Source organism: Cervus canadensis, chromosome 6 (genome assembly GCF_019320065.1).
Source record: "Cervus canadensis isolate Bull #8, Minnesota chromosome 6, ASM1932006v1, whole genome shotgun sequence".
NCBI classification, from domain to species: domain Eukaryota; kingdom Metazoa; phylum Chordata; class Mammalia; order Artiodactyla; family Cervidae; genus Cervus; species Cervus canadensis.
Genome location: NC_057391.1, coordinates 7,375,989 through 7,399,371, shown reverse-complemented (window position 1 = coordinate 7,399,371; position 23,383 = coordinate 7,375,989). Strand labels below are relative to the sequence as shown.

Below are 23,383 nucleotides of genomic sequence, written 5' to 3'. Positions count from 1 at the left end.
AAAGTTTACTGATTTAACAGTTAATCTCATCTAAAAAAACACCTCCACCAGCTACATCCTGACATGCATTTAACCAAATATCAGGGTACCATGGCCTAGCCAAGTTGACACAAAATTAGCCATCACGTTTGGCTATTCTGAAAGTTGGAATTGGGATTGATCTGTTATAATATCCTCAGACAAATGCCCTCAAATCACTTTGTTTTGTTTTTTAATAAAAAAAAATCCTTTATTCTGTGAGCTTATTGCTAACGAATCACTTTTGATAGACCATGCAAGAAAATAGCAGGACACACAAACTTTTTTCTGAAACTTCTTTGGAGATAAAATTTCTGGTCCTAGTTGCACAGATATAGAAATTCATGCATGATGTCAGATTTCCAAGCTTGGAATTTACACAGTAGGCTTCTGGCAGTGTATTTTCAGTCCTTGGTGAGCAACATCCAACTAATAAAAATAAATGAAAAAAAAAAAAAGGTTATGGTAGCCTATTGCTGCATTATCCCCATGGTTTGATACTACCATTTTCTTTGTCCTTATTTAAAAAGCAATTCCTTCATATTTTCATATGTTATTAGCTAAAAATCATGATACTGCACACTTGGAAAAATTCTTGGAAGAACTATGAGATAATGTTACTCACCTCAAATCACTTTGAATGGTGTGTTTTGATAAAGGAATAACGGCCAAGAAGCTTTCAGTGTCGCTGCTGTGCTGGCAGAAACTGTGTAAGCCGTGCTTCATACTTTGCTTCAGTATGGGCTCCCGCAGGGTGGAGCCGTGAACACGTGGGCAGGCTCTGGGGTCAGGTCACTGGAGTCTGCATCCTGACTGCACTTTTTCTGTGTGGTTTGACAGCACTCACTTTTATTCCTCTCTGCTTCAGCTTCTCCCTTCATCTGCAAAACAGAGATGGGTGTCAACGTACTAAATCACAGGAAACGTGTAGAACAGTGCAAGGAACATGTTAAGTCTTCAATAAATATTAGCCTTTATTACTACCTGTATTAAAAAGAAAGTCAAACATTTTCTTAATGTTTGCCCATCTTAGAGATAGGGGGTTTTTTGGTTTTGGCTTATTTGTTTTGTTTTTAAACCTGTGGCCTTACAGAAAGTTACACCAGCTTTACCCCTTCCTACCTTTACCTTGGGGTTGGCATTTCAGTGTCCCTTCAGGAGCACTCAACATAAGCATGTTGTTTTTCACCAGGAAAGCCAGGGAAGAACTGTAGAGCCTCTTGTTAATAAGCCCAGACACGATGGGTAGAAGATTGATTTTTCAGTGAGCAGATGGCAAGGAGGTGATATGATTCTATGAAACTTGCAAGTGGACCACCCCACTGCAATAAATTGATCAGTAAATACTACAGCATTAAGGCTAGTCTAAGGAAGAAATATGTAAGAATTTGATGTTACAAAAACAACCAGCAAATTCACATCAATCAAAAGAACCATCTCTTAGTTCCTTTAAATAGCACTTCTTTACAGCATTTAAGATGGAATTTTATTACCAAAGCCTTGACTGATAAACAACTTTTCTAGGAAATGGACGCTCATATTTATAACATCTTCCATGTACCTAGACTGGTACTTGGCATTTCATGGGAGCTATCACATTAAAGAGGTGGGTGCTCCTGTTTATGGTGCTTCCCAGGCGGCACAGCAGTAAAGAACCTGCCTGCCAATGTGGGGAGATGAAAGAGATGCAGGTTCTATCCCTGGGTCAGGAAGATCCCCTGGAGTAGGAAATGGCAACTCACTCCAGTATTCTTGCCTGGAAAAATTCCATAGACAGAGGAGGCCAGTGGGCTACAGTCCATGGCATCACAAAGAGTCGGACACAACTGAGCATGCATGCTCCTGTTTACATTTTGCATGTGAAGAAGATAATTCTCAGAGAGGTGTGCTGACTTGCTCAAGGGTTCACAGAAGGTTATTGGTTGATAAACAAATTCAACAAAGTAGCAGGATACAATATTAAGTGAAATTCGCTCGGTCATGTCCAACTCTTTGCGACCCCATGGATTATACAGTCCATGGAATTCTCCAGGCCAGAATATTGGAGTGAGTAGTTTTTCCCTTCTCCAGTGGATCTTCCCAACACAGGAATCAAACCAGGGTCTCTTGCATTGCAGGGGGATTCTTCACCATCTGAGCTATCAGAGATACAAGATTAATATACAGAAATTGGTGGCATTTCTTTATACCAACAATGAAATAGCAGAAGAAGGGAGTTAAAAAACTAACTTTTAAAATTGTATCCTCTAAAATAAAATACTTAGGAATAAACCTGGCCAAGGAGGTGAAAGATTTATATGCTGAGAACTATAAGACATGAACAAAGGAAATTCAATATGATTCAAAGAAATGGAAAGATATCCCATGCTCTTGAACTGGAAGAATTAATATCATTTAAATGGTCATTGCAGAGTACATCATGCAAAATGCTGGGCTGGATGAATCACAAACTGAAATCAAGATTGCTGGGAGAAATATCAACAACTTCAGTTATGTAGATGATACCACTCTAATGGCAGAAAGCAAAGAGGAACTAAAGAGCATCTTGATGAGGATGAAAGAGGAGAGTGAAAAAGCTGGTTTAAAACTCAACATTCAAAAAACTAAGATCATAGCATCTGGTCCCATCACTTCATGACAAATTGATGAGGAAAAAGTAGAAACAGTGACAGATTTTATTTTCTTGGGCTCCAATATCACTGCAGGCAGTGACTGCAGCCATGAAATTAAAAGACACTTGCTCTTTGAAAGGAAAACTGTGACAAACCTAACAGTGTATTAAACTATGACATCATTTTGCTGACAAAGATTGTATAGTTCAAGCTATGGTTTTTCCAGGAGTCACGTACGAATGTGGGAGTTGGACCATACAAAAGACTGAGCACCAAAGAATAGGTGCTTTTGAACTGTGGTGCTGGAGAAGACTCTTGAGAGTTCCTTGGACTGCAAGGAGATCAAACCAGTCAGTTCTAAAGGAAATCAACCCTGAATATTCATTGGAAGGGCTGATGCTGAAGCTGAAGCTCCAATACTTTGGCCACCTGATGCGAAGAGCCAACTTGTTGGAAAAGATCCTGATGCTGGAAAAGATTGAGGGCAGGGGGAGAAGAGGATGACAGAGGATGAGCTGGTTGGATGGCATCACTGACTTAATGGACATGAGTTTGAGCAAACTCCAGAAGAGAGTGAAGGACAGGGAAGCGTGGTGTGCTGCAGTTCATGGAGCTGCAAAGAATCAGACACAAGTAAGTGACTGAAGAGCAACAACAGATGGTCATAGTACCCAAAGCAGACTACAGATTTAATCCCTATCAAATTATCTATGACATTTTTCACAGAACTAGAACAAATAACCCTAAAATTCATACAGAACCATAAAAGACCCAGAATTGCCAAAGCAATCCTGGAGGAAAAGAACAAAGCAGGAGGCATAACCTTCACAGACTCCAGACAATAGTACAAAGCTACAGTCATCAAAACAGCATGATATTGGCACAAAGACAGACAGGTGGATCAACAGAAGTGAGTAGAGAGCCCAGAAATAAACCCACACACCAATGGTCAAAAAGCTTCTCTGTCTATGAATTTTTCAAGCAAGAATACTGTAGCAGGTTGCCATTTCCTCTCCCAGGGGATCCTCCCCACCCAGGGATTGAACCCAAGTCTCCTGTGTCTCCTGCATTATAGGTGGATTCTTTACCATTGAGCCATAGGGGAAGCCCTAATAATGATTAGCAAAACCTTATACAGTAAAATTAATTACTGATGAGATCACTTCACTAACTAGTTACCTCTGTATGGTTTGAATGTTTTAATACAATTAAGGACTCACAACTTATTTGCTTAATTATTATAAAAATGCATCTTAAGGGGAAAAAAAAAGAACAAGGATTATGAGGGTGTGAATTTTGGTGATGTTTTCCATAAAGTAGGACTTTCACTGTCCCTCAAATCACACCACATGGGTAGCCATCTATTTTGCTTGGCTTGACTGGGTTGATTACCTCTGAATCACTAACAGAACAAGACCCATTTTTTATACTTCAGAAAACTGGAGAGAGGAGGGGAGCTGGGGAGCAGGGAGTCCTTCTTCTTACTAGGAAGCCCAAATGTCTGATAGCTCATCTAGTTACGAAGATCATGGTTCTGTTCAACTCATACATCTGTATGTCCTAGCATTGATATTGTCTTCTGCATAAAGCACAAAACACTTCACATCTTCAATTTTTCAGCACAGAGGGATTGAGTACACTGTTGTAACCAAGGGCAAAACCCTGAGTCCAATTTGGAGACCTTGATTTTCATAATATTTTCAAATCCTCTAATCAAGCCTTCTTTCTCTAACCCATATTTTTTTCCCTTGCTTCTCTGCTTTTTTCTCTACATAATTTGTCTTAACACATGAAGAAAGCACTTTTAAATACAAAGAGGAAAATGGACGGTGATCATTACAAATGACCTATTAGAACCGAGGCCATTCAGTTCACTTATTTCAGCATACAAAAGTGTTTCTTCTGAAATACCCCACGGCACAGAGATAAGTGTTTTCAGATATAATTTCATGTGATTACCCCATAATAAGAGCCCTTATCCACAACTCTCTATCAAGTCTGGTAAGCACATATGCAAACTACCTTCAAGTAAATCCTATGCATCAAATTTTTATTTTTGTTCCATGAAGATTCTACTTTGCCAGCCAACTTTTTTTTTTCCATTTATTTTTATTAGTTGGAGGCTAATTACTTTACAATATTGTAGTGGTTTTTGTCATACATTGACATGAATCAGCCATGGATTTACATGTATTTCCCGCCCCGATCCCCCCCTCCGACCTCCCTCTCCACCTGATTCCTCTGGGTCTTCCCAGTACACCAGGCCCGAGCAGTTGTCTCATGCATCCAACCTGGGCTGGTGATCTGTTTCACCCTAGATAATGTACATGTTTCAATGCTGTTCTCTCGAAACATCCCACCCTCGCTTTCTCCCACAGAGTCCAAAATTCTGTTCTGTACATCTGTGTCTCTTTTTCTGTTTTGCATATAGGGTTATCATTACCATCTTTCTAAATTCCATATATATGCATTAGTATACTGTATTGGTCTTTATCTTTCTGGCTTACCTCACTCTGTATGATGGGCTCCAGTTTCATCCATCTCATTAGAACTGATTCAAATGAATTCTTTTTAATGGCTGAGTAATAGCCCATGGTGTATATGTACCACAGCTTCCTTATCCATTCGTCTGCTGATGGGCATCTAGGTTGCTTCCATGTCCTGGCTATTATAAACAGTGCTGCGATGTTCATCGCGGCCAACTTTTATAATTATCACTGTTGTTGTTTAGTCCCTAAATCATATCCAACTCTTTTGCAACACCATGAACAGTAGCCCGTCAGGCTCCTCTGTCCATGAGATTTTCCAGGCAAGAATACTGGAATGGGTTGCCGTTTCCTTCTCCAAGGATATTTCTGACCCAGGGATTGAACCTGAGTCCCCTGCGTTGGCAGGCAGATTCTTTACCACTGAACCATGAGGGAAGGCCGTGATAATGTTGCCACTCTATTAAAATAGCAAGAGAGGAAAGTTTGAAGTTGGGAGAGACCTGGAACAATCTTTGTCACAAAAGTTTGTCCCATGTTAGATATATTTCCTCCCTGAGAAAAAATCTACAAAGCAGGGCAGAAAAACCCATGGAGTCAAAGGCAAAGTTAAATATTTAAATATAAAACCAGAAACATTAAGTTGTTATCATGGACTTACTTTGCTGCCAAATGAAGTAAAGAATGTTTTAAACTAATATTTAAGAGAGGGCAGTGCAGTTTCAGAAGACTGGTATAGAATTTATTTTTACCCATTATTTTCTCCTAGAGAAGGGATTTTTATTTTGAAACCTTTATGGGCTTCAGGGATTTGTGAATTCCTAGAAATTTGGAGCTGTTCTTGTGTATACAGGTTTTCCTTTTTTTTTTTCCTGGGAGATGATCTGTAGTTACTGGCCAATTTTCAAAGGAGTTTAATCTAAGAATCACCATTCTTAGAAGATTTTTAAAGACAGATGGGAAAGTTGAGTGCAATGATATCAGCTCAAGTCCAGAGTTCATGAGGTCAAAGATGTGCATTTGAGGTATGTTTCTTTGGAAGACAATCAAATCAGGACTGTCTGGACAGTTGCAGCAAAACCAAACAGACAAAGAACAAACAAGCAAAACCAGACAGACAAAGACCAAAAAAAAAAAAAAAAACAGACTGAGAACTGGATTTAGACAGGCCCACAGTAACATTCAATGCTATACCAAAATCGTCATTATCACCATATCAGTAGCTGAACCAAAAAAATTTTTTTTTACTCCTTGTTGTTGTTATACAGTGGCCCAGTCATGTCCGATGCTCTGCAACCCCATGGACTGCAGCACGCCAGGCTTCCCTGTCCTTCACCATCTCCAGGAGCTTGCTCAAACTCAGGTCCATTGAGTCAGTGATGCTATCCAACCATCTGATCCTCTGTCATCCCCTTCTCCTCCTCTCTTCAATCTTTCCCAGCATCAAGATCTTTTCTAATGAGTCAGCTCTTCACATCAGGTGGCCAAACTACTGAAGCTTCAACTTCAGCATCAGTCCTTCCAATGAATATTCAGGATTTATTTCCCTTAGGATGGACTGGTTGGATCTCCTTGCAGTCCAAGGGACTCTCAAGTGTCTTCTCCAACACCACAGTTCAAAAGCATCAATTCTTTGGCACTCAGCCTTCTTTATGGTCCAACTTGCATATCCATACATGACTACTGGAAAAATCATAGCTTTGACTATACAGACTTTTCTTGCAAAGATCCACATAAAATCCAATTCCTAGTCAACAGGCAGCCTTCCATGAGATCATTCAAGGATCCAGGCTCCTTGCATCTTATGATTCTGCCTTCTTATTTGGCCTTGAAGTCCTCTCTTATAACTTAAAATATCTTGCCAATAGATAAGGGAAGAGAAAGTAGGTATGGAGGATCACATGAGGATTGGACATCATTTGACCTGTACTCCTTCAGTCAAAATTCAGTCACAGAACCAGATCTAACTGTAAGGGAGGTTAGAAAATGTAGTCTAGCTGCATACTCAGGAGGTAGAAATATAACTTGTGGTGAAAACAGCACATTTCTGCCCTATTCTCGTAAGTGAAAACCCTCCTAAGAGTTTGGAGATGAAGAAGACATAATCCTTCAGACACTGGGAGAAAGTCCAGTATCATAGCCAGACCAATGTGTCCCACATGTTATAGGCTGGAAGACAGAGGCAGAGGAGTCAGAGAAGGGTCTAGAGGATGCAGTGGGCACAGTGACGCAGAACCTCTGAGCAATGATGTTCAGGCCTTCAGACACAGAGGCAGCAGGAACTTGGAATTTCCTTAGTCAGTAGTAGAGCCAGAGTCACTCATTTAGTATTTAGGAGATGTGGGGTTTGGAGTGGAGGATAAGATTAGAGTCAGACAAGAGCTAGGATGAAATAACCAAGAGCTAGGAAGATTCTAGAGATGTGGCCTGGGCCCAATGGTAGGGGGTCAAGCAGACCATATGTGACTTGACTCCTTCTTAACCAGCGTGGTAGACAAGATCTATGCCGATTCCTCCTATTTGAGGTCAGCATTGGTGCTAGAGCCATTCAGAGCCTACAGACAGGGTCGGCTGGGAGGGGAGGCACGGGGAAACTGATAAGACCTGCCATCATCTACCCTCAAATGTTACCACTAATCTTACTCTGCTTCATGGTCCCAGAAAACAGCCCTAACTAATCCTAACTTCCTGACAAGGGTCCTGGGATGAAACAAGACAACTGAATCAGTACATGCCCTTCAGAGCATAAGCAAATGCCCCACTGAAAATATGGAGGACCTGGGATAGCATATTTGCTTACCAGTGAGAATTAAAAATAAAAATGACAGTTAACATGTACAAGACACAGCACTAGAGCTATATGTATATATATATATATTTACCCAATTTTATGGATTTAAAGTTGAGCAATAGAGACTTATGAATGACTTGCTCAAGTAAGTGGCAGGGCTGGGATTCAAAGAGGTCTGGCTCTAGAGTTGACAGCCTTAGCCACTATGCATACTGCCTTTTTTATTTACAAAGTCAACTTTGGCCAGAATTTCATGTAACATATTACTTTCTTAATGGCAGTGCGAGTGAAGACTTACACTTTCCCCCTCTCCTGAGAGCTCATCTGCAATTTTGTTTCTAGAAAGCCATCCCATCCTTTTGGAATGAAAACTAAATCATGGATATCCAAAGACTAAGTCACAGACAGTTCACTGGAGTGACTGTCCTCTCAAAGAGTGTACCCTAATATGCAGTAACATGCTCTGAAGTCACATGTCACAAATAAATGACTGCAGAATGTCAAGATTAGAAAAAACCTTAGGGACCACAGCCCCACCCACTTTAGTGCAGAGAGGCTAAGTAGTTTGCAAGATGTCCCTCAGGGACAAAAACAACTTGTCCTAACTTCCATGATAAAAATACTTGCCTCCTGACCTCAGACCATTTATCTTCCCTGCTTAGAATAAGGGGATCATGAGGGTTAAGAGCCAGAAACTTCTGATGGTGATATAAGTGACTGCATTAATTCTTTGGCGGCTACAGGGACTGTGAAAAAGATAAAAGGGTTCAACTTCATGGAATTTATTTTCTATAAAATAAGAAACCCAGCATCTTACATAACTAATCAGGGATTATATAGCCATCTGTTTAGACATTTATTCATTCATCCCAGCATTTATCCATCTATCCATTTAGGCATTTATTAATCCATTTACTAAAGTATCGACTCATTCCAGAATATCTACTGAGACAAAATTCAGGCTCAAACCTGGGTATTTTTAGTATTTTCAGTCACTATTTTTCTTTCTGCCAGGTTGCCAGATTTCATTAACAATCCCAGTATATGGGATTCCAGTACATCCCATTATAAAATTAACTATATATTAGATATGTTTGGGGACCCAGAATCAAGCCATTAGTTATGGCACAGTTTGCAGTTTTCATCCATTAATCCAAAGAGGACTTGTTCACTCTGGAGTATTTCCTTTGTTTCTCAAGACTTTATTTCTGACCTCAAGGTGTCTTTTTACAGGCCCACATGCTTGGTCTCAAGCTGATAGTGGACAAGGCTTAGTCAACAATAAACTGTCTTCAGTACCCAAAAAGTACTCAGATTTCTGCTTAAGGCCTTTGTGGTCCTTGTTGAAAAGTACACTCTTCACTGTGGCAAAGACATGTATTCTCAGTTTTCTTGGAGAAGAGTGGAAAAGTGATCCCCACATCCTGCTTCCCTATCACGACAAATCAGTTAGCGCTGTTTCTGCAAACGCTGAAATTTTACCTTTGGCGCCTAATAATTCTACTTACCAACCCAGAGTTCTCTGAGCTCTAAGAAGTCTAAAATGATTTAGTTCAGCATTTGGTTCTCACCTGAGAACATTATTTTCTGATGGTAGTAAGGTAAGCAACTACTCAGGTAAACGAAGCAGGATGCTGAGGCGCCAACGTTCTGAATATGTTTATTCATGCTTGTATTTACGATTGCAAAATGTTTTCCATGCTACAAATGTTTGTTAAAAACAAGCTGTTACAAATCAACAAATAATACCAGCTACACCTACTCTCTACTATAAACAGAATAAGCAGAAAATAAACAAATGCTACTACTTTGGTATACACAGGCATGCATTTTCTGTTATAAAAATGATAACGCCATCATTTTTATTTCTTTGTAGGATTTTCCCTTGTGATACAAGTTATTATTGCACATTTCTTTGCACTTGTCTTACTAGTTCAGGTTGATAGCATATAAAAGAATTACAGGACACTTTTTCTACCAAGGGAGAGGGGCTTATTTTCTGCCATGTGGTCATTTATATAACAAATGAAAAAGAAGCAAAGTACAAAATTAGTCTGTGTGATAGGTGCTCAAAGTTAGGAATACTGACTGGTATGAAAGGTTCTTAACTAGCTGCTCATCAAAATCATATATAATAGCCATTAGAGACTCCCTTAGCGAGCAGCATGGAAATCACTGACTTGTTTATTCAAAGAGTAGACAGACAGAATTCCTGGATGCTGTTTCCATTCGGGTTTTCCAGCTCGTATGGTTCCAGCTGACGATACTCAAAAGTCACACGATTTATATGTTTTCCACTGGAGACCATGCGCACCACCGTGTGGTCACAGCCAACTTTCATCTGGGCTATAATTCATGGAAAAAGTAAGTTTCCCAGTAGGTTAGAAACCACATAGCCAAGCCATTTACATCCACAAGATCATTTAAACAGAGCGAAAGCAAGGAGATGTAGCTTCCTCTCACGTACTCAAACCAAGCATCTACCATCAGGTGAGATGGTTTTGTTTTCATTTCTTATTATAGTATACAGCTGACCCGTGAACAACCTGCATGTTAGGACTGAGGACCCTCCCCACAGGTGAAAATCTGCATATAATCCATCATCTCTCCTCCACATCCATAGTTCCTCCAGATCGGAGGTTCCACATCCTCGGGTTCAACCAACCCAGGGTGGTGTAGTACTGCGGAATCTACTACTGAAAACAATCCTTGTGTAAGTGGACCTGAGAAGTTCAGACCCCTGCTGTTCAAGAGTCAACTGTGTAACTAGTTGTTGAGAAGTGAAACTGAACTCAGCCTTTCTCCTCGTGTGCAAGAACACTGTCAGTCAGATAAAGCTGACTATAAGAAGTAAGAAGATACCTCCTTGCGCTTTTTATGTTCTCCCACCTCCAAGGCTTGGTGGTGAAGGCGGATGAAGGCGAGCATCTGCCTGTTCCTTCCACGACTTTCCTCTAGGTGTATTCTTAGTGGGGGGCAGTGCTGCCCCCTTGGGACAGGTTGGAAATTTGCAGGGGCTGTTTTTTTTTCCTTCTATTTGGGGGCAAACGTGGCATTTCGTGGGCAGGGCTGAAGGATGAACTGTACTGCTAGACAGTTATGTAGACCAAATATATCACCTGTTTATTGTTTTCTAGCCTAGATAATGATTCTGTTTTACATATAAATAAAAGTAGCATTTGCATGGTTTAGACATAGACTAAATGTACTAATTTTTCTTTCTATCGTTCACCTGTACTTTTTCTAATTTTTTCCTGTATTTCTTACATGGAATGGCTTTTGCAATCCTTGCCTGGCTCCTCTGTCCATGGGATTTTCCAGGCAAGAATAATGGAGGGGGTTAAATTTTTTTTCAGCTTTGTTGAGGTATAGTTGAGAGAAATTGTATGTATTTAAGGTGTACAACATGATGCTTTTATATAAATACACACTGTGAAATGATCATTACAATCAAGCTAATTAACATTCATTACCTCACAGAATTACCTTTTTTTCTTTTCATTTCCCACTCCCTTCCCTTCTGGCAACCAACTGTTTGTACTCTGTACCTACATGAGTTTCTGTTCTGTGAAACTCAGCATATTTATTAAAAATTATTTTTAGTTTATTTCTTCAACCTCAAGCTGGGTCCTGAGGCAAGATTTATCTACCCTACAATAATCCTTCCTGCTATTTTAACTTTCTCAATCTTTTTCCCCCTCTTTGTCTCTATAAGGACTAAATTCTGAGAAACATTATTATCCTTGTATAACAACTACTTCAAAAACATGCACCTGTGTTTAAATGAAGTAAAACAGCCAGATAGAGTTATTTAGGTAAAAGTCAATTTGGAGAGATAATAAAATATAAATCCTGTAATTATTTTAATATAAGCGCCAGGGAGTCTAGGCTAAGCTTCTATGACGAGGTCCAAAGTTAATTTTCTTTAAATGATTGGGAAGGTCATTCTTTTCTGATCTTACTCTGAACTTTAATCTACATAATGTGCCTTATTTCCTTTAGTTAATGTGCATATAATTTATTTATTATTTGACATATTACTAATTCAATCTAATCTAAAGGGCAGGATACCTAAGAGTTCATTGTATGACCAGTTTAAGGAAGGGCTCATGGAAACATGATGAATGAAAGAAAAAAGTGAAGTCTAAAATGAACCAAAGAGTCAGATAATTCAAGCCTTCAAATTATCATAAGACTGGTTTCAATTATTTAGATAAAAAGGCAAAATATTTGGCCTTGATCATACCCTTTTGGAGAAGGAAATGGCAACCCACTCCAGTATTCTTGCCTGGAGAATTCCATGGACAGAGGAGCCTTGTGGGCTACAGTCCATGGGGTCGCAAAGAGTCGGACTAACACACACACATACACACACACACACACATACACACACACACACACACACACACACACACACACGTTTACCTAAACCAAATTATATAATTCATGCACCAAAATTACTATAGCTTCAATGATCTAAATTTTAAAGGATGAGTGTTAGATCAGTTCTTAAGCCAAGCCTTTTATCTGGCTCAAACAGATCTCCTCACAGGTGCCCTCCATCAGCATGGAAGGATCCAGTGCCTTTGAGAACACAAAGGGAGAGAAGCCACTGGTTTAAACCAGGGCTCAAGTGTAAATTAACATAAACTAGCCCCCAATTTTTAGCAAAGTGGGTTTTTAGAAATATTTTCCCTTTATCTGTGTATATTAATTCTATTCCAGAGAGGTTTTGCTTAAGATCCCAGCATTAGCTCAGAGTGAAAATACTGGTGGGCAGATCTGGATTTAATTAAAACAGGTAACAGCAGATCAAAAGGAGGTCTGACTTGCAGTTTCATTATTTAGTTGGTGTGTGATGTGTGCTTACAAGAGAGGAAGGGGGCTATGATAAGGGATGAAAGATTTCTCTTCTGTTTGACTTTTGTCTCTTAATGGATAATCACTGGTTCCTGCATCGGAAGGACAGAAATGGGAGACCTTTAAAGAAAGGTTTCACATAACCCTCTCTCTCCCCACTTGGACTTCATTAATTAATTTGGTCATGAGTCAGCAATTACACCTTCGCTCCACCCCACCTGAGCCTGATCAAATGGAAACTCCTTACTGATTCATAATAAAGAAGACCTGATTCTGTTTGGTGCCGTGCCATGAGCTAACCTGGTCTTTTATTATCAGCGACCACTTTTTAGATTTCAGAATTGACTTCTCTTTTGGCAGTAGTCTTTCAGAGGCTGGTTTTGCTGTTAGAACTGGGGGACATTCTATCAGTTCTGAGAATTTCTAATAAAGTGAATCACCTTTTAATGTATTTATTATGAGTAATACACACACACATATACATATATATGGTAAAATGACCTAGATATTACTTTATCATTATATTATTACTAATTGATGATACATACACTATATGAACCATGGTTTTCAGTCAGCAAACTCTTTAGTCTCGAGAGGATGAAAGCAGGGACTTTCAAGAAGGTAGAACAAGCAGAGTTCTATGCCATTTTCATAGTTTTACCTAGGGCCAACCTTAAACATGCAAGTTTGTTGCTTCATAAGTTTCTCTCCCAGTGTCAGATATTGTGGTCATGCATTCTTGATACTGTGTATAGGGTCAAATGCAAAATCCTCACATTGGTTCAATATGCAAAATCAAACTTTTTTTGGTGGAACCTGCCCTTTCCCGTATAAATAATTTGAAGTGTTTTATTTAAGGACGCAATCTTGTTGTTGTTCAGTCACTCAGTTGTGTCTGACTCTGCGACCCCACCAGACTGCAATACCCCAGGCTTCCCTGTCCTTCACTGTCTCCTGGAGTTCGCTCAAACTCATGCCCTCGGTCTTTCCCAACATCAGGGTAAAACAATATTAATAGGCACATAAATAATAATCAAAAAACCATCTTACCTGGGCCACGTAAAGGGTAGCAGAGATCAGCTAAAAGCAGCATCTTGGAAGGGTCCAAACCAGTTCCTCCCAGCAGCTCCACAAAGTCTCCTATTCCCCCACAGCCTGCGGAGGACTTCTAAGAGAACAAAGCAGCAGAGGAAGACGTATTTAAGTCAAACCCATGGCAAATTGGTGAATTTAGTCCCAGACATCCTGGAAGTGCCGTTTAATTTAACATGCAAGACTCCGAAAATTAAGACTTTTTAAAGAAAAAAAAAAAAGGAATTGCTTTTCTAAATTGGTTGAGTAATCATTTTTTAAAATGTGTGTGCATTTAAAAAACATTTTTTACAAGTGCAAAGACTAACATCATGAAATAAGAATCTTTAAACTCCATATACAGTATATAAAAATTGCAACTAAAAGTGGTTTGATTTAAAAAAATAAATAAATAAATAAATAAAAGTGGTTTGATTTTTAAATCATTTGGACATACATACTGAATTATTTGAATTTCTTAATGCATGCAGTCAGCGTTTTTATAAATAGGGCTTCCATGTCAGTTTTTTTCCTTCAACTTACCTCTTTTCCTCTTCTTTATAAAAGACTTTTTTTTTGTTATGGAGACAATTCTTACGTTTCTACTGATAAGGATTTAGATTAGTTATAAGAATATTAAAGAAAAAAGAGAACCCTCATTTGGGCTCAAATTAGCTAGAGTTACCATCAACTTTCTCCATCCAACTAAAGTAAATTTATTTCAAGCTATTGGAAATAATTTCTAGTCTAAAAGTCTGTGTGATCCACCTGTAACCAGCTTTTTCTGCTTCCCTTCATCCTTTCCATTCTGTCTCGTCTACAGAACTTCCTGGGCTTCAGTGTCCCAGGCAAACAAAGCCGCCCCCCTCCACCCCTTCCTGTGATCAGGCCTGGCCTCGGGATCACACTGCCCATATCCACAGGGCTTAATGCTCTGTTGTCACTACCTTGAAATTCTTAATAATTTTAAAATAAAATTTTAAAATTTCATTTTGTGCTGTCCCCCACAAATTACACCACCAGTTTTGCCTGTGATCTTCTTCATCATTGAGGTACATGCAAGAGACCTAGCTGAGTGTGGCAAGATGCTTAGAAGTTAACCAGATAGACCATACTACATAGGAACCAAAATCTAAAACAGAGAGTGCTGAATACACACACACATAAACACACACAGTCCAGCATTAGGAAGATATTGAAATGCAACTGGAACTAAACAAATAGAAATAATATAACAGCGTCTATTTGTTCAGTGAAAGGAAGCAGGCGTGGGGGGGTATACATATTTAAAGCACCTACTATGTGCTTTGTTCTATGCACTTTACACATTTCATCAAACCATAAAATACAGGATTACTCAGCCCCACTGTGTACAGGGCTCATGTTCTTGTATGAAGAGTTGAATAAGCCATTTAGAAGTAAAGGGGAAAAAAATGTAATTGCCTTTCCCTTGAGTAGAGGGTGTCCAGGGAGAACATGACTTAAGACTACACATTCCAGCTGGCTCTATAGGTTCCAAATTTCGCAGGATGAGGTGAAGGGCAAAAGGCAGACTCAGGAGAGAGAAACAGGAAATAGGAAGTTGGGAAGTAATAGAAACTAAAATGAGGGCAATAGGGATTTCCCTGGTGATCCAGTGGTTAAGACTCCACGCTTCCAATGCAGGGGGCATGGATTCAATCCCTGCTCAGGGAACTAGGACCCCAAATGCTGTGCAGGGCAGCCAACAACAACAACAAAAATGAGGGGAACAAAACCCAGAAACAAAGAGACTGGGAGCACATACTCCTTGGCATTCGTGATTTTTCTCTCCTCTTCCCAAACCTCTCAGCTATCCTCAGTAAACAATGGCAGAAGCTGAGTTGTGTAGGGGCCTCTGGGGTTCAGCTCTTAACCACGATCCTCTAGATTTCTTTGTGGAGGTTCTACCTCCCTGGACTGTTACTCTCATCTCTTGCCTAGACTATGACAATGGCCTTTTAGGTGCAACCTGTACCACTTGGACCCCTACAGCTCATTCATCATCATCCATGGAAGCCAGAACGACAGTTAGGTAATCCTCTCCTTCCCATTATGGACTTTGTCAATTAATTTTGTCATGAAGCCAGCAATTCCAACCACCCTCACCCACCTGCGCACGATCAGATGGATTATGCCTGAACCCCTTCAGTGGTTTGCTACTGCACTTAGAATAAACTCTTAACTCTTTAGCATGACCTGCTGGGCTCTCCACCCCAGCCCTGCCTGTCTCCCTGGTGCTGTATTAGACCACAGGCCCCCTACCTTTCCTTCTTTCCGTTTCTAGAACTCAGGAAGCCCAGCCTGCCTCAGAGCCTCTGCACTACTGTCGCTCTGCTCCAGCTCTTCCTGGGGCTGCCGACTCCTCCTCACCCATCACTGAAATCTCACTGTAAATGTCTCCTTTGCCAAAGGTTTCTTTCCTGACCATCTTACCTCAAGCAGTTGCCTACCCTCTCTCTCCCACGATGTCCCCACACCACTCTGCCTCATTGTCTGTAGGGCACTCTTCACCATTTGAAATACATTATTCTTTTGCCTGTCTCATCCCCTAGCATGTAAATTTCATGTGAGCAGGACCTGTCTTGTTCATTGCTAATTTGTCCAGCATTTAGAATAAGTCCTTGCACATAGTAAGCATCTTAAAATTTTTTTTCTTTTTGCAAAGCAACACTGCAGACTTCACACTGTTTTAAATGGTAAGCACCAAGATTACTCCTCACAGCCAAAAATAGCTAAAATGCAGGTCTCTCTATCATACTTGCTATCTTCTGTATTAAACATCAAGAATGACATACAGTCTCAAGCCAGTAAGGTTATGCCAGAGACATCCACTTATCCCGGTCTTTATCAAAGGATTATTCTTCCACAAAGGTTCAACTTAAAAAAATATAAGCACTAGCCTATGGGTTTAGGGCTTAAACGAAATTGTATATAATGCTTTTCTCAACCCTAGTCTTATTTATTTGGTTTCACTTCTGTTCGATTAGGAACTTTCTTTGATGACTTTCTTCGATGCCGATGAATATGACAATTATCTTCACCTAGGCATATGAGAACACAAAAGGAGGTGAGGGTGACTCAGAGGAAACAAGCTGCCAGTGAAAGTAAATGTGGTCAAGGTCAGCACAATTGCCAAGTCCATACAGCAGTTCGAAGGGGGAAAAGTAGATGGGGAGTCTCAGCCAATGTTTTGTGGCAAAATGTATGGCATGAAATGTAATGCAAAAAAAAAAAAAAAGCTTCAAAACTTTACTGTATTTTGCAATATAAAAATCCAATTTCACATTTTCTGCTACACTTAGCATTCCTTCATCACAAAGTTCTGTCAATGAAGACACTTCCTTCATGTCAAAAGAAAATTCCAATAATCAGAAAAACAGCTGTGTAGATGACTCACACTAGGTTCTGTAAAAGAGGCGAGTACAAGAGAGTTCAATTGTAATTATATGCCACAACTTTGCCAGTTGGAAACATTTCTTACATCACGAGAAAAGTATTCAAGTAGGCAGAAGGGGCACCTGAGTATGCAGCTTGCAGCACAACAGAAATAGAAGAGGAATGTATTCAAGCAGCGACGGCAGGCTTGTGAGAGACGAATCTGTCAGACAGAAGGACCTACCCCTCCCATTCATCCACGTTCGCCCTGTATGATTACTTTTGCTCTCAAAAGTTTGCTGGGGCCTTAGGAAGTGACTGGGAAGCAATAAGCAACTCACCTTTAACTGCAAACCATTTAAGTGTCCCAGGGTGAGATCGGATATTTTGATCGCCACAGGATAAATGATGGAGAAGCTGCAGTTGCGATGCAGATGTGGCACGACCAGTGTAAACCTTCCATTTGGGGTCTGGGAGATGATATTGCAGGCTTTATAGAAAAGCAAAACCACATTTTCACTATCTTGTATGCTGGGCTTCTATGGAAATTTATCTTATCCTTATTCTAAGCTTCTGTTAATGGTCAAGGGGCTTGGGGCCCAGAAGAGAATACATATCACAAAGGTGATTTGTGGAGATGGGAAGGACCTGGAGAATAAAAACTACCAGGGATATATCCACATTGTTAGGAGGACCTGGGCTGTAAGGGGCTTCTAATTGTAATCTCAGGGGGTCACCTTATTTATAACACTCACAAGACATAAATTAATAACCAACCATACAATACTAGCTGGTGGAAGTTCTAGGAATACTTCATTAACTAGGGTCTTAGTTCAATCTGGAAGTCTGGAAGAATCAAAGCTTAAAGAGGAGATCAGAATTCAAACCCTGGTGGTCTGAAACCTTTATTAACTGAACTTGGATATATATGTTACTTTTTAGATAATAAAGTAAAGAAATATTGAACCAGTTACAAAATAGGCTGAGAAAAACAGAAACCAGGTTTATGTCTAATAAATATTTACTGGGTGTTAAGTGGTAAGTTGACTAAAAGGTAAATCTTTAATGTTTATTTATTCCCAAAATTTTCTGAAAATTTGTTTTATATCTCAGGTCTAGACACAATAAATTTATTCTTTTAGCTATGAAACTAGAAGCATCAGAGTTTGTGCTGTTTTCGGCCAATTACTGGACAAAAGTTTCTGACTGATCAGACTATGTCAGAATTACCTTTTGCCTCCTTCTTATATTTTTAATCACACTTAATATCAAAACAAACTGAAATTCCTTGATGATTCTAGAAGATTTCTGATTTCTAGCCAAAGAAGATATAGGAAAAATAGTTGTCCTCAAGTATTATTCTGTTCCAGTCCTCAGAAATAGCCCTTCTGGGTGCTTCTTCCACAAAAAGTTACTTTGTTTTTTAAAAATAAAAATTGGGAGATCAGTCAGTACATTATTTTTTGGCAGATTAAGTAGGCGCCATTCTTCAATCACATGAAGTGTTAATACTATTGTATGCAACCAAAAATGATTATGTTTTCTTTTTTTTACAAACATTTTCCTCTTAATGGGGAAAAATAATAAATAGATGAATGAACTCATTCTGATTAAGATAATGTGTTTTGCTGCTGCTGCTGCTAAGTCGCTTCAGTCGCGTCCAACTCTGTGTGACCCCATAGATGGCAGCCTACCAGGCTCCTCCATCCCTTGGATTCTCCAGGCAAGAACACTGGAGTGGGTTGCCATTTCCTTCTCCAATGCATGAAAGTGAAAAGTGAAAGTGAAGTCGCTCAGTCTTGTCTGACTCTGCGACCCCATGGACTGCAGCCCACCAGACTCCTCCATCCATGGGATTTTCCAGGCAAGAGTACTGGAGTTGGGTGCCATTAGGCCAGGGCTATTTAGCTTTATAGCATCTTTTCATGTATCCATCAGAAATGAACTAAATTAGAGCAATGGGTTTAGACTCAGACGGCAACACTGAGGTCCTCTGGTCCAACTCTCTGCTCAGGCATGAAATCTGTCTACACATCCCAGATACGCAGTCTTTCAGCATTTACCTAAGTATCTCAAAGACTTCATATCTGAATCCAGGTCAATGGAATGACTGGAGGGATTAAAGTTTGTCACTGAATACATTGTAGTAACTCAGGAGATCAGAAATAAGACCAGGGGAAGAATAGAACTCTAGCCACCATATGTAAGTGTCTTATCTAGCCTGGTAAATAAATTAAAAACTGGTTTTATTTTCATAATAAGAGCCACAAATATCGTTTAGGTCATTTCTAATTACAAAAGAATTTCCATCCAAATCCTTTCTCACTTCCTAAGTCCGTGCAATGATACTACCTTTGAAAAGTTAAAATGGACACTCTCTCCCCCCGGTTCCTGCCTTCTAACTGAGAAGACAGGAAGTCCACTTACGGAAGAGGTTAGGATCTGTCGTCATGGTTATTGTGAATCCATTTCCTGGCTCATGGATCCGGAAGAAGATCATGGCCACGTTCTGGGAGGATCTGATGCTCCTTCTGCTAAGACCACTCTCACAGAAATCTATGTACCTCTCAGTCGTGGGGAGAGGGTGATCCTGGGAACTGGGGAATTTCTCCCCCTTGAGAATCCAACCATCAAATACCTTCCAACAAAAACACAAAGATGATCACTTCCATCAGCTCCTGCAATCACAAGTGTGTTGAAAAGGGGGCAAAGCTTACCTGGCAATGGACCTCCAATTATAAGTAGGGACTAGACAGGCTACACCCCCCTGCACACTTGCTTTCTATTTGTATATATTTTGACTGGATTGTTTGCAAGTCATATGATTAATTAATTAATTATTACTTCCCCCCCTTTATAAACTCCAATGTGTCTGAAGCAAATACTTTCTGATACTTTATCATTTCAGCCACCCTGGTAAATAAAACTACAGATGATATACATTTTTGTATTGGTCATTATTTTTCACACATCCTACCTTCAGAAGAATTCCACAGGAGCATAATCTGGGCTTCAGTTTTTCTCTTTCCTCATTAAAATATGAACAAAATATCTCAAAAATAGACAGAAAGGGGGCAAACTGGAGCAAGAACTTCACTGACCTGCTGATGGTTACACACACCCACTTCCCTCATCTTTAAATTCATCACACATTACAATATCAAGAACTACTTTAACACTTAGACAATAATGTCTGGTAAGCAAGTTAGGAATTTTTTCCTTAACTTGTTGAAGTTTGTAGTTAGCTGGACGAAAGGTCAGAGTCTATTGACTTTATTCTTAAAATCACCACAGGTCTCCAATTTAATGAGTTCAACCTAGTTGGGGTTAGTAACATTAGCAGCTACAAATTCCTTCATCCCATCAGTTCTCTTCCACTGCATTTGACAGTTTCCAAAATAATTCCACTTTAGAGTTTTAATCATGTTCACTTTAACTGATCTGGAGAAGTCCAGCAACCATCCCAAGCTGACCCCTAAGGCTCACAGGGAACTAGGAGTGGGGATGCTGTGAGACTGGAGGACTTGTCCACACCTCATCCCTGCCTCAGACTAGATTCCTTCTCGGCATGCCCCCAGTGGCCCGTGCCCTTCTGCTCCAAAATCACTTCCCTCAGGCACTGAACACAGCCTTTGGGAGCCTGGAACGATTCCACAGACAGAGGGACCAGCAGGAGAAGGCGGACTCCCATCTCAGGCGTGTGAGGTCGCCTTCTAACCAGGGCCACGGGCTCGCGGACCTGAGCGCTCCTGCTAAATGGGCTTGTACCACTTTTCATCTGCCCCAGGATGCAACAAGCGCCGGGGACCAAGAGGTCACAGAGGGGAACTTAAACCACTGCAGGAGGCACCAGCCCTTCAGGGAGTGAGGGGAGGCTCCTTCTGCATGGGGGTCCCACTCGGGCACCAGCCGAGCACCTAATCACCAGCTCTCCCCGCTGGGCAGCCGGGACCCGGTCACTGCCCGACCCTCGCCCACCTGGCCCGGGGGGCGCCTCACCTGCAGGATGTCCCCTCTCTGACAGTCGATGGAGACCAGATCGTAGCGGATGGTGATGAACTCCTCCGGCTCTGCGATGAAGAATGTGGCGCAGTGTAGCTGCGGCCGGTCGGCGGTGAAGGTGAACTGGCCCTGGAGGCTCAGCATGTCCACGCACCCTGCGGGAGAGCAGCGGCGTGGCGGTCCGGGGCTGCAGCCCCCGCGGCGCCGCCCGGGGCAGCCTCTCTCCGCGCCCCAGCGACTCCCGGCCTCAGCGCCCGGCTCCCCGAGCGTCACCCCATCTCGCCCAGGGGCACCTCCTCGGACCGACCCTTCGCGACGGCAATCGGGGCATCCAGCTCCCTCCCAGGGGTCTGGCCAGCCCCCACCGCCCCACTGCCGGCAGCCGGCAGCCCGCACTCACGCAGGGCGCGGCGGTACAGCTGCGCCCCCTCCAGCTCCCGCTTCGGGCTGGCGCCGCCGCCGAGGTGTGCAAAAGGGTCGTGGTCCACTGCTTCCCGCAGCTGGCCGGGAAAATTAGTCAGTCCGGAACAGTTCAGGGAGGGGGAGCTGGGATCAGAAGGGGGATACCCTGCCCGCCCACGGCACAGAGAAGCAAGTGAGCAGGTCGATGTGTCCAGGGGGATCCGGAGAAGATGGGAAGTATCCACCAGACCGGGGCATCCCCAAGGGGCCAGAGGGAAAGGGGGAAGAGGTAGGCGGGAAGACCTAGGGGAAACCCGGGAACAGAGGGGGCACAGTGAAGGAGGAAAAAAGAGCTAACCCCAACATAATCTGAGAGCATAGGCAGCCTGCCCACCCCCAAGGCTGGACACTCAGGGTTGGAAGGTGAGATGGGTCAGCCCCAGGGAATCGCTCACCTCCAGGTACCGGCTCTCTCCTCGTAGAGCCAGCAGGCAGATCAGAACGAAGTGACCCTGAAGTTTGAAAGTGGGGGCCATGCCGGCCCTGCCGCTGCAGCTGGTCTTCCGGCTCCGGAGGTCTCAGGCTTTGCTTCCCAGGCTCACCCAGGCTGAGAGCTAGAAGCTGGTAGGGGCCCTTTGCTGGGTCTCTTTTATAGAGCAGTGAGGAGCGGAGGCTCTCTGCCCCTTAACTGATCTGAGCTCAGTAACCACGGGTTACCTGTCTCGGTGACAAAGTGCGTGGCGATGACGAGGGTCCAGCCCTCAGCCACAAGTTTTCAGAGTGGTCCAGCATTATTCACCAAGAGTGATTTCAGACACTTACAACTTAGTGAACTAAAGTGTGGGGAAAAGAATGAGGTAGGAATAGAGAGTAAGGGATGGCATTTACTTGACCTGCCACATGCTGGATTATCTTCTCCGGTGGATATGCAGGGAATTTCTGACTTTGCAAAGCCAAGTGACAATGTTACACACAGGCATAAAATGCCCACTCCCACACACAGCCTTACCATACAGCCTTGTCACATAACCTTAAATGGAATTGTGTTGGAAATTGTCAGAGAATATAGTATTCACGCGGTTGCCTCTCAGGAAGAGACTTGAGGAATTTTCAGCTCCAAGGAGTAGATGAACAGAAGTTGAAGTCTGATTTTGCAGAATATTGCAGTCACGTAATTCAAGCTTTCTTTCTTCCCTTGGTCTTTGCTGTATCCTGGTCCAGTTTCACGTAAGCATTTCCTTAAGAAAAAGCTAACTCTGGAGTCCGTGGACATCTGGATTTCAGCCAAACTATGTCATATGGCCTGAATGTATAGAGAGGATGGATACACTCCTGAGCCAGTTAATCATGGCCAGGACCTTAACATCCATCTGAACCCCTGAGAGATGGAGTCCTTCCATTTCACACCTTCAGATACCTGGATTACTTTCATACTCCAGTAGAAAGAACTGCTGAGAAGCTTTATTAAAACTGTTCATCAGCAAATTTGCAGGGCTAAACAAATGACTTAGAGATACAGGAATAAGTTAAGCTTATCTTTGTTGATTAGATAAGAAAATTGTTTCTCCTTATGTCCAAAATTGTGGGAAATATTAATGTCTCCACTTCTACCCCTCTCCAATCTCTGTGATTCAAGGCAACTACAAATTCTAAAAACTTCACATTTTTACCTTTGCCTGACAGAAAATTTGGTTTCTACCCACAGCTTTCTTTGCTATTAAAATTATTACATATAATAAGACTGT

At 41.5% G+C, this 23,383-nt stretch overlaps 1 protein-coding gene across 2 annotated transcripts; it reads right to left on the bottom strand.

The window, feature by feature from the left end:
- Positions 1 to 256: 256 nt before the first annotated feature.
- On the bottom strand, positions 257 to 22,506 carry LOC122444020 (corticotropin releasing hormone binding protein). 2 transcript variants are annotated; one of them, XR_006270172.1, is made up of 8 exons: positions 22,094 to 22,506; positions 21,637 to 21,736; positions 21,234 to 21,391; positions 19,662 to 19,872; positions 17,576 to 17,724; positions 13,818 to 13,935; positions 644 to 899; positions 257 to 447 (listed from the first exon to the last, which is right to left on the bottom strand). XR_006270172.1 is itself a non-coding variant. In XM_043472824.1 (7 exons), exons 1-7 carry the CDS (start codon positions 22,172 to 22,174, stop codon positions 10,096 to 10,098), a joined length of 975 nt encoding a protein of 324 aa, XP_043328759.1. In that variant the 5' UTR covers positions 22,175 to 22,467; the 3' UTR covers positions 9,549 to 10,095. The 2 variants fall into 2 exon arrangements, 1 of the variants encoding a protein (XP_043328759.1); XM_043472824.1 differs by lacking the exons at positions 257 to 447; positions 644 to 899 and adding an exon at positions 9,549 to 10,253 and having other exon boundaries at positions 22,094 to 22,467.
- Positions 22,507 to 23,383: the final 877 nt, after the last annotated feature.

Excerpts from the sequence above, each read along its gene's own strand:
- LOC122444020 (XM_043472824.1), bottom strand. The coding sequence starts at position 22,174 with ATGGCCCCCACTTTCAAACTTCAGGGTCACTTCGTTCTGATCTGCCTG. Across the intron at positions 21,737-22,093 it reads GAGAGAGCCGGTACCTGGAG|CTGCGGGAAGCAGTGGACCA; the intron begins GTGAGCGATTCC and ends TTTCCCGGCCAG. Across the intron at positions 17,725-19,661 it reads GACAGATCCTAACCTCTTCC|CCTGCAATATCATCTCCCAG; the intron begins GTAAGTGGACTT and ends TTTTCTATAAAG.